At 44.8% G+C, this 13,478-nt stretch overlaps 1 protein-coding gene across 1 annotated transcript; it reads right to left on the reverse strand.

Annotated features, from left to right (window-relative positions):
• Positions 1 to 396: 396 nt before the first annotated feature.
• On the reverse strand, positions 397 to 11,356 carry RFC5 (replication factor C subunit 5). The gene is made up of 11 exons (XM_004429934.3): positions 11,187 to 11,356; positions 9,666 to 9,730; positions 8,988 to 9,124; positions 7,213 to 7,292; positions 6,479 to 6,552; positions 5,072 to 5,231; positions 4,259 to 4,340; positions 3,729 to 3,858; positions 3,052 to 3,129; positions 1,776 to 1,830; positions 397 to 749 (listed from the first exon to the last, which is right to left on the reverse strand). Exons 1-11 carry the CDS (start codon positions 11,255 to 11,257, stop codon positions 653 to 655), a joined length of 1,029 nt encoding a protein of 342 aa, XP_004429991.1. The 5' UTR covers positions 11,258 to 11,356; the 3' UTR covers positions 397 to 652.
• Between the last annotated feature and the right edge of the window lie 2,122 nt (positions 11,357 to 13,478).

Genomic DNA, 13,478 nt, shown 5'->3' on the forward strand with positions numbered 1-13,478 from the left:
GCCTAATCTCACGTCCCTCCCTGCGTTAACAAGTGAGTGCTGTACAACCTCTGGCCCCCAGTGGCATAAAGTGAAAGTTTGCTCTACTGTGCACACCACAAATAGGAGCCTGCTGGTAATTCTTCTACTTCAAGAGGAGGAATAAAAAGACCAGTTTTTAAAGTAAGAATTGAGTCCATTTTACAAGAGTATAATAGTTTTGGCCAGAAATCTAACACCTATTTAGAGATAAAGATGGTGCCACAGATTAGATTTATAAACTCAGTTTGGGAGAGGTTCTGTTTATCTTGAGCTGGAAGACACTTGGACCATATTAGATTTGAAAGCCTTATGTTCCAGACCAAAATGGGGTAGGCCAATTTCCTGTCATCCAAGCAACTGTAAAAGCCTTAAGGCTGAAAAAAACAGTTTTTGCTTTATTTCCCCTATGAAACACAATAAGAGAGTTTTACATTAAAATTGTTTTGTACCTCCCTGCTCCAAACAGCCACAAACATGGTACTTATTAAACGTCTGCCCACTCACGCCTGAAACAGTCTTCCAAGACTTGGGGTGATGATGGCTTCGTCCCCTGGCCTCGGGGCCAGTAACCAAGTCCCCTGTTCTCCAGTCACTGCTGGGCTTGACAGCTGTAGCAAAGGGTCCTCTACATCTAGGCCTCTGTGACAATCAGGTCTCTGGTGACTTGAAAAGCAGCAATGAGGGAACTCAGCTGAATCTTCTCGTTGGTGCCAACAGAAAGTCTGTACCTGAAAGAAATCAAACAAAAGGTAAGAACAGAGAATATCAAGGACAGCCACCTTTTAACAAGAGATCAAAGACTGAAAATCTGAAGGAGAATGGGAGGTAATAAAAATGTATCCTGGACAGCAATCTTCTAAGTGTCCCCTAACATTTTCTTCTCTGCCCTAAACACTTATAAATTTGATTCAAACTGGTGAGGAAAAAATTTAAAAATTGTTATCAGTAGCAGTGTTCTGAACCTAACTGTTTTATCTGTATATAGATACGCAGAATTTACGTGATTAAGGATTATTTCATCAACCACAAAATGCATTAAGAGAGGAATTGTAATTAAGATGTCTTTCCTCTTAATTCACTGGGAAGTTTGGTTGACATCTGTGGTTCTGTGGTCTAGTCAGTAAAGCAGTTCATCTTGCCACCTTTTAAGTCCCCAGCCATTGAAAGCAGAATACTGATATTCACAATGTAGTGATAAGTAGTGACCTAATTTGTGCACGTGAAGGCCAGTCATGGCAAATTAGCATTGGCCTCTGTTGATGTCTGTTTTGAACCCAATGCTTTGTCTGTTTAAATAATAGCTGCCAGCTTCACTGGGGGCTAATAACTGTGTTAACTGAACCAGGCAAAGTGGAAAATTGAGTTTATATTTACTTTCCCCCCAATATGCCTTAGTACGCCAAAATGCTTTAATAACAGCTCGACGCTGGTCGTCCGCCAACAACCTGCACGTCTGAACTTCATGAAGCAGGCTTCCCAAATAACAAGAGCATTTCCAGAACCAATGCGGACCCCAAGCCTTTGAGGTCTTTATCCCAAATATGTAACTGAGCTGTACCCGCCTTGTGTTCATTCATATGTTCTTCAAATAAGCAACTCACAATCTTCCCCATGTTTCATTCAATAATACCACCAAAAACTAGATTATACCATATATGAATGATTTAAAAAGGCTGAAATCAAGAAAGTAGAAACAAAAAACTCACAACGGATAAAAGGAGGAAAAGAATTAAAACTGGGAAATAAATACTCACTCAATGTCTGCCATTTTGGTTAATAAATGTATTCGAACTGAAGTTGGGAAGTCAACTGGGGGAAAAACAAAATCAAATGAGTGAGGTCTGTCACTCCCTACTATTAAAAAAAAAAAAGACAAGTATGATTTTAAACATCAAATAGATAACTAAACTTCTCTTGAGGTCTGAGATCACTAGATACCACACCTCTAAGGAAGCAAAAATTGTATATAAGTTTTCACACTTTTTATCCACTCCATTTTATAATTCGTCATAGAGTAGCCAAAATGATAAAAAACCAGCAGATTCCAAAGTGATCACGAGCACCCGGAAGCATTATCAACACTGCTCTTTTAGCAACTGGGCAGCTCTACAAGCTAACTTGAAAGCTGAGCTCTCACTGTCCCAGTTTTAAAAACAAACAATTGATGTTTAAAAGTCAATTCATGGGGGCCGGCCCCGTGCGCGCGCTCGGATGCCGGCGGCCCGGGTTCGGATCCCGGGTGCGCACTGACGCACTGCTCCTCCAGCCACGCTGAGGCCGCGTCCCACATACAGCAACTAGAAGGATGTGCAGCTATGACAGACAACTATCTACTGGGACTTTGGGGGAAAAATAAATAAATAAAATCTTTAAAAAAAAAAAGTCAATTCATGCTCAGATTGCACAAAGTGCAGAGCTGGGCTTGGGCCGACCATGTTCTTGGGCAGAAGCGAACATGCCAGCCAGCCAGGAAGAGGCCTGTGAAGGCACCGTCAGAACCAATATTCATGGACCCGACTGTCTCTGTCTGCAGTTGGCTGTTGTGGAGGGAAGAGCTTCTCCAAAAGGCTGTGCCAAAGATCACCCAGTGAGTTAGAAAATACTGATGCCCATTCCCTCCCAAAAGGCCCACTTAATTGTCTGCAGTGACTTCCACGTGCTGCGAAGGTTGGGAACTGATTATATAGAAGAGAGGTCCTTCTCCCTCTCTCCTTTTGGGAAAAATATTGTTAGAAATGTGAATTAAAACATACTACTTATTGCTGTCAAATACAAACCCTTGGAGGAAATAAAGTTAGCCTTCAGGAGTTTCCACTCTCCCCAGCAGTTCTAGAGGTTAAAAGAGTATTTTTGGAATAGTTTTAAATAGCAAGACAAAACTAAAAATGAGGGGTCAGGTTTACACTTCCTCTTCATTCCTGTTTCTTTGCTTCAAAAACGAAGCCTCGTGTTCCCTCTCTGACCACCCTTAACCCCAAAGCACGCTACCCTCGTCACAGCTTCTAATCCAGGGACGAGGGTGTAAGTTACCTCTGTGCACAAACAAGTGTATCTCCGTCAGGATATCATGTAACGCCAAGCCCTTCAGAGTTTTCAACTCCGTAATATCTAGAGAGGAGCAGTTAAGGCACACGGAACAAGTTCCAGAACAAATACGCTGCAGAGGATTTTGAATCCACACCCTAGTGGGTGACTTCTGAAAGTAGGGCTTTTAGGCCCAACACAGCTGTTGCTCTTTTTCCATTTGAAGCTGCACATGTTGGACCCCAATTCTTACTTTTCTTATGTTTTCATCTTCAATATGGACTTGCTGAAGATAAGGTTGTATCTCTGTCTAGTAGAGAATAGAGCCAAATGCATCCCCAAAAAGGCTTCACCCTAGCTTTTAACTTCACAGTAAAACAGGAGTAACACTGACCACTTGGAAATGATTGCATCTTCCATCCCCATGTCTAACTGCTGCTCTCCCCATCTGCGAGTGAAGTGGCTTCAAGGTCAGAGCCCTTCAGGAAGAACTTGGGGACATTAAAGACAAGTCCCCACTCTATCCACAGACATCGTGCTCCCACGACAAGCTGACCAGAGTCCCACACAGCCAACTGTCCTTCACCAGTAGGGTGCAGGTGCGGGCTGCAGCCTGAGCAACTGGGGCCAAGTTCAGGTCTCAGGCACTTACTGTGCCGTTGGCAGGACACGAGAAAGGATACTTCTGTAGGCTGTGGTGAAGTCTTGATTCAACATCCAGTCCAGAATGTTGGCGATGTCTGACTTGAGCGGGTGCCCTGTGCAGGTGTAGACAGTCTCCTCTGTCACCTTTCCAAAGGCCATATTGGTGCTCTGTGCAGACAGGGGGAGAATCACGGTGGCTGTCACAGCAGCCGCCATGCCGCAGGCCAGTCAGGAAGAAACTGCTGAGGCAGCAAGGTTACACGGGCACAGCACAGCTCAAACCGCATATTTTTTACGCTGGTCAGAGTTGGCCTCATCAGAGGATGCTACTGCTTGTTGGCTATGTTACAGCTGCAAAATCATTCCCTACCTTTCCCTTGTTTGCAACAAATTACTTTTTCAATTAATCAAAACGCAAAAGTGGGGGAAAATCTTTGGCACATTATGAGATCGAGGTCTTAGCAATTCTAGATTTCTGAATTTACAGGTTGGTTGTGCTGTTGCTTATGTCTTTCTTAAAAAACTGTTCTGAAGCAATGACTGAGATTTGCTAGGAGTAGTACTGTACCTGCAAAATGTTCAGGGCCCTTCGCATATCTCCACTGGAGAGAGTTACAAGTGCCTTCATCCCGTCTTCACTTATAGCAACTCTGAAAGGAAACAGGCAGAAGGGATGTTGAGGCCCCTGAGAGCACAGGCATTCACCCAGGAATGAGATGGCCTGGAACGATTAAGGCTTTGAAACAATGAAAGAAAAAGAGGGAAGGATGGTGTTAACAATACTCTCCCCTCTAGGATCTAGAATCTACTCTGGTTTTTAGGGATGTAGGCTTCACATTAGTATTCACCGCCCACTCAAAATCTAGAAAAACCCTTATTTTAGGACCAAGCGTTGCTATGTTGAACAACCAGCTCTGAATTATGTTCTCTGGAAAGAGCACTGGCGAGATCTGTGATCACAGAGCCAAAGCGCCTCCTTTCAAACGAGCAGCAGCTTGGGTTGGCTACCTGCCTGGCATCTGATTACATAGAATGCAATGTCTCAGAACCTTCCCTTCTAGTCAAAAGAGGCTGGAGGCATCTTAGCAGAAGGCACTTGGCAGCATGTAGTTTCCAATGACAAAAGAAGAGTAGGAGGCCACTGGGACAGCTTCCAGGGAAGGAGGAGAAGAACCAAATGACTTTTATGAAGAATGTCTGGGAGATACCAGAGAAAATGACAGCAGCTAACAGACCCAGATGCTTACCCTCTGCTGGGCACTCCGCTAAGTCATTTACAAACATTGTCTTTAAATGAAAACCAGCCAGCCATCCCAGAACCCTACTTACACCACAGGTAATCCCCAAGGCTCTCATCTTTCCTGCTTTTCAGTATACTTACTTCTCTTCTTCTACAACATGTTCCAGGCGGGGAACCATGAGTTCAGGAGTGAGGGGACCGAATCGGAACCTTGTACATCGAGACTGCAAGGCCGGGATGATCTTTGACAGGTAGTTACAGATGAGGCAAAATCTGGTATTTTCAGTAAATTTCTCAATCACTGGCAAGGGAAAAGAAAACCACCTCGGGTCCATTCTGAAACTTCAAGGGACTCAGAATTCTGAACTTTTCTATGGTCCTACGGAGGGTAGGGGAAACAAGAATTCAGGAATGCAAACAGTTGGGATGCTGCTGTAACAGGGTGTCACTGGCCTGGTCAAGACTGGAAATCAGCCACTCTCCTTCCAAAAGCTGACAAACACGTCACCTCCAAGGGTTTTACAAAACGCTTCCTTTTTAATGCTTCGCCATGATTCTGGCGCTCTTAGCATTCCGTTCCTTTAAGATATGAACTCCAGTATTCCTGCCCTTTTGCATAAAATTCTATTTGGCAGGTTGATGACGCTCCACCTTACACTGGGCAGGGAGGGGGATGGCTTTTTGCAGACTTTCCAGTGGACCTTGTCTAGAAGCCTTAGAGCATTCGAGAGAGCAATAACCCGAATTCAGAGATGTTTATGACAGCAGTTTCATTTTGTAGGTACCCAATGTTCTTGCATGGGGATCTGCCCAGACTGACAGTCACTCCACAAAGCAAGATGCCAAAGAAAGGCTGCCAAAGCTTCTAGGACCAGAAGATATTCTAACTGTCCTCCTCCTCCTCATCTTAAACATGGGCTGCAATCCACTCCTTCCCCCACAGAACTCCTAAAGATTGTTCTCTCCTAGCCGGTTACCTCAGAATCTTAATGAGAGAGATTATGAATGTCCTTTCAAAGAAATCTACTGCACCAGGCCCCTTAAGACAGACAAATCATAGGATAGTCTCCCTTCCCTGCCAAATCACTCACTTGGCAAGTAGGGAAGTAATGTCAGCTTTCTGACTGTGACTAAATTCCCAGTATTATTTTTCTGGCTATTTTATATCTAAGGGTACCCACAGGAGAAAGGTCTATCCAGCTGTTTAGGAATGAAAGACTTTCCATCACCTCTCATCAAGCAATACAAATTCCCAACCCTGAAACTGACCGCAGCAGAAAAGGAGGATGAAACACCAGTGTCTGGTCATACTTAAGTAAAGTCCCAAGGGGCCTATGTCCTTAAACTACTGACAGGGGAAACCCCCAACAGAGAGATTTTGTCCAGATCATCAGGTGGGATACACAGAGAAAGGTATATAGCGATTTCTCCACACCAGAAGATGAACAAAAACTGAAAACAAGCCACGCCACAGCTCACGCCCGAAGTTCCTAATTCTCCCCTGGTGCACTGAGCAGCTAACACATCGAGGCTGGCATCTCTTCTTACCTCTCCTCAAGGCATTCTGGGCATCCTGAGTCATGGCATCAGCTTCATCCAAGATCACTAGTTTAAAGCCTTTCCTAGGAAAAAGAACAGTACCATCTCAAAATTTCTTCCCTCTCACTTCAACTTCCAGGCACACCTACCATCAGGCCCTGTCTCATAAAGTCCATTTCGCCTGTAACTTTGACCAAAGCAGACATGTGTGGTCACCCAGACAGGAGACACCCCATCACTCCTTCAACTCTTAAAGGGAACTGAAGTCTAACTTCTGTATTTTTGTTACGCTGTATCCTCAGGCACCTTCATTTTTCTTCTGCATAGTAGCCTATTACTCAGTGCTGCTTTTTTCTATCACCTTCCCTCATGCCTTTTTCATCTTTTTCTTTCTTTTTTTCCCCCACTGTCCTAATTATCTGTCCCAATCTCAATTCATTTTTGTTTAAATTCAAACTAGCTCATCCAGTCTTAGACTGTAATCAGTCCTCAGTTAACTAATAAAATGAAATTAATGCTTCCCCAAAGAACTTGCTAATATAGGTTTAGATAATATCTTATTTTAATACTTACATTTTAGTATTTCTTACTACCTTCCCTGCAATTTATTTCTTTTTCATGGCTGCTTTTGACAAAGTTATTTTTTTTTTTACCTTTAACTGGCAAAGGGGAGGATTAAAAAAAGGTCTATCCAGCTCATGATCAAAATGTCTAGGGAGAGAAATTATGCAAATAATTCTTACTTAAATATTGTCCTTGTGCTAGCAAAGCTCAGGATTGGTCCCCGAACGATATCAATTCCTCGGTCGTCTGAAGCATTCAGCTAAATGTGGGAGAGAGAAGCCAGAATAAATAAAAAACATATTGGTGTGCTATCTACGTATTAATGTATCCTTTCATCAATCTAGCTCAGCAAGCTAGGTCTCTAGGTTTAATGACAGCTAACAGATAATCACTATTAAAAAAAAACAGGGGCCGGCCCGGTGGCGCAAGCGGTTAAGTGCGCGGGCTCTGCTGCGGCGGCCAGGGCCGCCAGTTCCGATCCCGGGCGCTCACCCACGCACCACTTGTCCAGCCATGCTGTGGCGGCGTCCCATATAAAGTAGAGGAAGATGGGCATGGATGTTAGCCCAGGGCCAGTCTTCCTCAGCAAAAAAGAGGAGGACTGGCAGATGTTAGCTCAGGGCCAATCTTCCTCACACACACACACAAAAAAGATCACAATTGTATTTAAAACGCATAACTCACTAGACCATTACATAACATTCTGGAAGGCAAACAACTTTTTTTTTCTCCCCCTTTTGAGGACAATCACTGACATAAACTGAAGGAATAATTAATTGGCCTGGTCACACTGAACAGCACCTCTGGTATGAGAATGATGCTAACTTTAGCCACCACAACCCAGAGCAACCCGGAAGTTACCAAGTTTTTAAGACATGGAAGTAAGAATGTTGGTGGCAGCAAGATTCTAAGGTCTATATCAAAAAAATAAGTTAAACTTTTTTTTCTTGCAATAGACAATATTTAGAATTTTGTAATCTAAGTGTATCAGTCAAGGTCCCAGAAGTAAACAGATGGCCTAACCAAATTAAGTAATTTGGAGAGAATTAAAGGAAGAGATATTTTATTTTATTGATTTTTTTGTGTGAGGAAGATTAGCCTTGAGGTAACATCCGATGCCAATCCTCCTCTTTTTGCTGAGGAGGACTGGCCCTGAGCTAACATCTGCGCCCATCTTCCTCTACTTTACGTGAGACGCCGCCACAGCATGGCTTGACAAGCAGTGCGTTGGTGCGCGACTGGGATCCGAACCTGCGAACCCCCAGCTGCCGAAGCGGAGCAACTGAACTTAACCACTATGCCATCAGGCCGGCCCAGGAAGAGATATTTTAAAAGGTGTTGGTGGGGTGTGGGGAAACCACAAGGGCTATGTGATACCTCAGGGACTACTGGGGCCCATTACCACCCCCAGGTCTTATGGGGTCAGGGGCAGGACTGATATTGGCACCTGGGGAGGGCTGTGTGATGTGCCCTGCAGGTGGGGATGCTGCCAGCCTGTAGTGACCCCCAGGGCAGGACCCGGCATTAGTCTCCTTCCTCTGACCCCTGCCAAGGCCTCTACTGGCCAAACCCAACCAGGAGCCAGAGGGCAAGGGAGCTTGTAGTCAACACAGCTCAGCTGTCCGGGGCAAGAACAGGGTGGAGAGATGTGGAGAAGCTATCGGGAGGGGCACATGGGAAATAGCCAGCAACTGACAGACCACCAAGTGTTTGGGTAAAAGTTGGCAACAGCAAAAAAAGAAAAATAAAAAACAAAGCCTAGCCCTACAACTGCCCTGTCGCTAACGCCAATCCAGACAATTATAGAAAAAAGTGAACTGAAATATCTTATTTTATGTCTGCTTCTTTCCCAACTGCCAGTAGGGCAAATGACTTTTAAAGTAAAAGGAAACTAGCAGAACTAAAAGTAAGAGGCTGGCGTCCTTGATAGACTAAGAATAATCTTGTTATTTACCTCTAAGACCATGGAGCCGAATTCTTTCTCTTTGTACAGCTGTTTAGCACAGGCTAGGATGGTGGATGTCTTTCCTGTCCCTGGAGGACCATAGAGAAGCAGGTGCGGCAGCCGATCTTCACTGATAAATTTGTGAACTGAGGATTGGGAAGAAAAAGAAACACCGTCAGTCTCTGCGAGTTGCCTCATTCACTGTGGGCCCTATGAGTTGGGCTGAATGCACTTCAGCCCTATGTTCAAACCAGAGGCAGGTGCAGGAATGAAAAATGGGAAGCACTCAATTCTTTTCTTTTGAGGAAGATTGGCCCTGCCCTAACATCTGTTGCCAACCTTCCTCTTTTTCTTTTTTCTCCCCAAAGCCCCAGTACATAGTTGTATATCACAGTTGTCGAGTTGTAGCTCTCTCTATGTGGGACGCTGCCTCAGCATGGCTTGATGAGCAGTGAGTAGGTCCGCGCCCAGGATCCGAACCGGCAATGCCAGCCGCCAAGGGGAATGTGACACGCGAACTTAACCGCTGCGCCACAGGCCAGCCCCTTAAGGACTCAAGTTTTAAAGCCACATTCCATAAAGCTCAATCAGATTCTTCACAGTTATTACTCAGTAGAGACAACATCACCAGGAAATGTATACAGGTCCTTCGGCTAGAATAACAGCAGCTGTCACCTGGATACTTACTGGTACTCAAAATGTCCTGATGAGAAATAAGATCATTCAGTGTCTGCGGCCGGTATTTCTCAACCCTAAAATACAATTTAGCAAGGATTACAACATACATAAATTAAAGAACATTTTGGTATGTGCAAAAGAATCCTTTCATATCCTCACTAAAAGAGGAAGAGGAATAAAACCCTTTAGGTTTGAATTTAAACCAGTGGTTCTCAACCAGGGGTGATTTTATCCTCCAGGGAACATTTGGCAATATCTAGAGACATTTTCCATTGTCACAACTGGGTAGATGCTCCTGGCATCTAGTGGATAGGCCCCAGGGACGTTGCTAAACATCCTACAATGCACAGGACAGCCCCAATGCCCTCCCCCCGACAAAGTATCTGGCCCAAAATGTCAGTAATTTCTAATTTCACCTTTCCAGCTGTCTGCCTATAATCTCAACCTGGACGGGCAACTATTATTTCAAAGTGAATTCAAAATTGAACTTGTACCCAAATATACATCAACAGATGAATGAATAAATAAATGGTAGTATATCCATATGATGGACAGTGAAAACATTATGCTGAGTCAAAGAAGCCAGTTAGTTACAAAAGGCCATATATTCATATGATTCAATTTATAGGAAATGTCCAGAATAGGCAAATCCATAGAGACAGAAAGCAGATTAGTGGTTGCCAGGAGGCGCTGAGGGAGGGAGGAATGGGGAGTGACTGTCAATGGGTATGGGGTTTCCATTTGGGATGATGAAAAATTTTGAAATTGAGATATTGGGATGGTTGCACAACTTTATGCAATTGAATTGTACACTTTAAAATGGTTACAACTGTAAATTGTATGTTATGTGTTTTAACCATGATAAAAACACACAACTCGTTATTAGACAAGAACAACTTGGAGTTTTCCGACAGCAAGCCAAATCCCATCCAAGTCTTTAAAGCATCACTAGGATAGCTATGGAAGTAGGATGGTTAAGAGTGCAAGCTCTGAATCCAGACCTCCTGGGTTCAAACCCAAGCCTATTTTCTAGCTCTGGACCTCAGCCAAGGCATTTAATCTTTAAGACACTGTTTCCTCAAGTGTAAAACTGGAATAATGACAGTATCTACCTCCCATGGTCTTGGTAAAGATCAAACATCTAATAGGGTGCCTGCTAATCTAATAGAAAGCCGTTTAAATAAAAGTTAACTAGGGAGCGTTATTATTATTATCATCATTATTTTACTTAAGATTTTGGCAAGAGGGAATGCCGTTTTGGCACAGAGGCCAATGCAATGTCAAAAGACGCGGGATCGACCCCTTGTGCAGATGCGTGCGAAAGCCGCTTTCCTCTTCGGGCAAAGGAATCGGTGGGTGGGGAACCCGGCAAAAGTCCTAAATAGAACGGAGGGGGATGGGGTGTCGAGATGAACCTCTGTGGCTCCGCCCCGGCCGCAGGTCCGGGGGCAGCGGGCCCAGCCACTTGCCCAGCTGGGCCACCGCCTCCCCGCGCGGCCCAGCCCCTTTCCCGGCAGCCGGGCCTCCTACCAGGGCAGGTTCCTGATCTTGGCCGCCGCGGGCTGCTGCTGCTGCTGCTGCTTGTGTACGGAGGTCTCCATGGCGGGGAGACGAGGGTGACCAGGTCCGCTGGGGTCGTCGCGACCCCCAAGGGACCTGCTCAGCGACCAGCGCGATCCAGCGCAGGGACCCTAACACTCAGAGTTCGCGCGCAAAGGTAACTCTCGCGAGAGTTAGCCGCCTGCTTCCGACTTCCTCCCTTGGTCCCGCCCCCTTTCCGTTGCTAAGGCGCAGGTTGCCAGGTTACCGGGAGGCGCCGGCCGCCACCCTCCCTCCGGCTCCGCCCTTCTAGCCGGTGCTGCCCTCTCTGCCGCGCCAAGGGGCTTCCCGAGCCCAGGGAGAGGGGGCGAGGCGAGGCCACCCCCTGCAGCCGCCAGTCGTCACAAATTAAAGTCTCACGGCCGAAGCCAAATCCAGCCATCACCAAAGTTCAAACACCGTTCAAAGGAACAGAAAGCTGCCAGCGCTAAAGAATCCTTAGGAAAAAACAACCCCAAATGACACGGCCAATACTTGAAGATGGATGCCCGATTGAAGAAAAGGCTCACAATACCTTTTGGCTCCCAACCTGGTAGTAATTCGAATTCAAAAACAACTCCAAACAAACGCAACTCCAATCCGTCTCCCAAATCCACGTCCCTCACCCAACAAAATGTAGAGAACCATCCTCCAGAAACAACTCCAGAGTGAAAACAAAAAATAAACTTCCAGTTAGGTTAATACGGTAACCGGAAAGGGCTAGTTAATAAGCACAGAGGACACGGTCCCTAGGATCTGAAGATACTGAGGAGCATCCGTCTCAAAATCCTAGTGTTTTTCTGAGGTGAGGGGATTATAGACCACTTTTATTTTCTTCTATTTGGCTGATCTGTGTTTCCCGGCAATGAGAGTGTGTTACATCCATAATAAAGTTTTTGTTTTTGTTTTTTAACATGTTGGGAAAGACAACAATACTGGGAGGAGATGAGGCTGCCCTGGGGTCAGAAGTGTTCTGATTCAGAAGTCGCAGCTCCTTGCGTCTTATTATTATCACTGTCACCTGCTTTAGGAACAGAGTAGAGGGACACTGGGGAAATACATGAGGGCAGTTATGGCTTCACCCTAGCCCGTGCCTGGGGACTGAGAAGAAGGAGGTGAGATGTGGCTTGTGGTATGACAGTGCCCTACTCTCTGCTTCCTCCCAGGCCAACTCCGACGCTGGTTTTTCAGATCCTTAGCATGCCTCTTTCCCCCCTGAGCCTTGGGCGGGTTCCTTCTCTCCTCATCCAATAACATCTGCTCCAAGATGGTTGTGAGGATGAAATGAAATAACATACGTAAAGCTTCCAATGCACTGCCACCTCACTCTCTCCTTCCCTTCGAACATACTCTCCACCACCCTGTTCTTGTTCCAAATGTTCCCTCCCAAACAAAATCTAAAGAATTGGCTGGTGTGACTATGCCTGTGAGGGTTAATTTTATGTGTCAACTTGACTGGGCTAAGGGATGCCCAGAGAGATGGTAAATATTATTTTTGGGGCTGTGTCCCTAAGGGTCTTTCTGGAAGAGATTGGCATTTGAATTGGTAGACTGAGCAAAGGAGATCCCCCTCATCAATGCCGTTGGGCACCATCCAATCCATTGAGGGCCTGAATAGAACAAAAAGGCAGAGGAAGGGTGAATTTGCTCCCTTTTGGAGCTGAGACATCCATCTTCTCCTGCCTTTGAACATCGAACATCGGCACTCTTGATTTTCAGGCATTTGGATTCAGACTGAATTATACCACCAGCTTTCCCGGGTCTTCAGCTTGAAGATGGCAGATCGTGGGACTGCTCAGTCTCCATAATTCCGTGAGCCAATTCCTATGATATATACACCTTATATAAATATCTATACAAATATGAATATATAAAATATATTAAAAATATTAAATATATATTTATTATAGAAATATATTATTAATATAATATATATTTATTGTATAATACATAATATAAAATATATTTTAAAATCTACATAAATATAAGTATAAATATAAATTTTGTATATCTATATATTCTATTGGTTCTGTTTCTCTGGAGAACCCTGACTAAAAATGCTATTACCTGGGCTTTATTCAACTACCCTGGTAAGAGCCATCCTGCTAAGGGGCCTTTGCATTAGAAACATGATATTGCCACCTCCTTGAGCTAGAAGATATGAACAGACTGAACCAAGTTCTCATAAAACTCTGTGTGCACCTGCTGTTCAGTTTGTGGGCAATGCAGAATTCTTCTGTGGGA

Source organism: Ceratotherium simum, chromosome 35 (assembly GCF_057802395.1).
Source record: "Ceratotherium simum simum isolate JZ-2026a chromosome 35, ASM5780239v1, whole genome shotgun sequence".
Taxonomy (NCBI): Eukaryota; Metazoa; Chordata; class Mammalia; order Perissodactyla; family Rhinocerotidae; genus Ceratotherium; species Ceratotherium simum.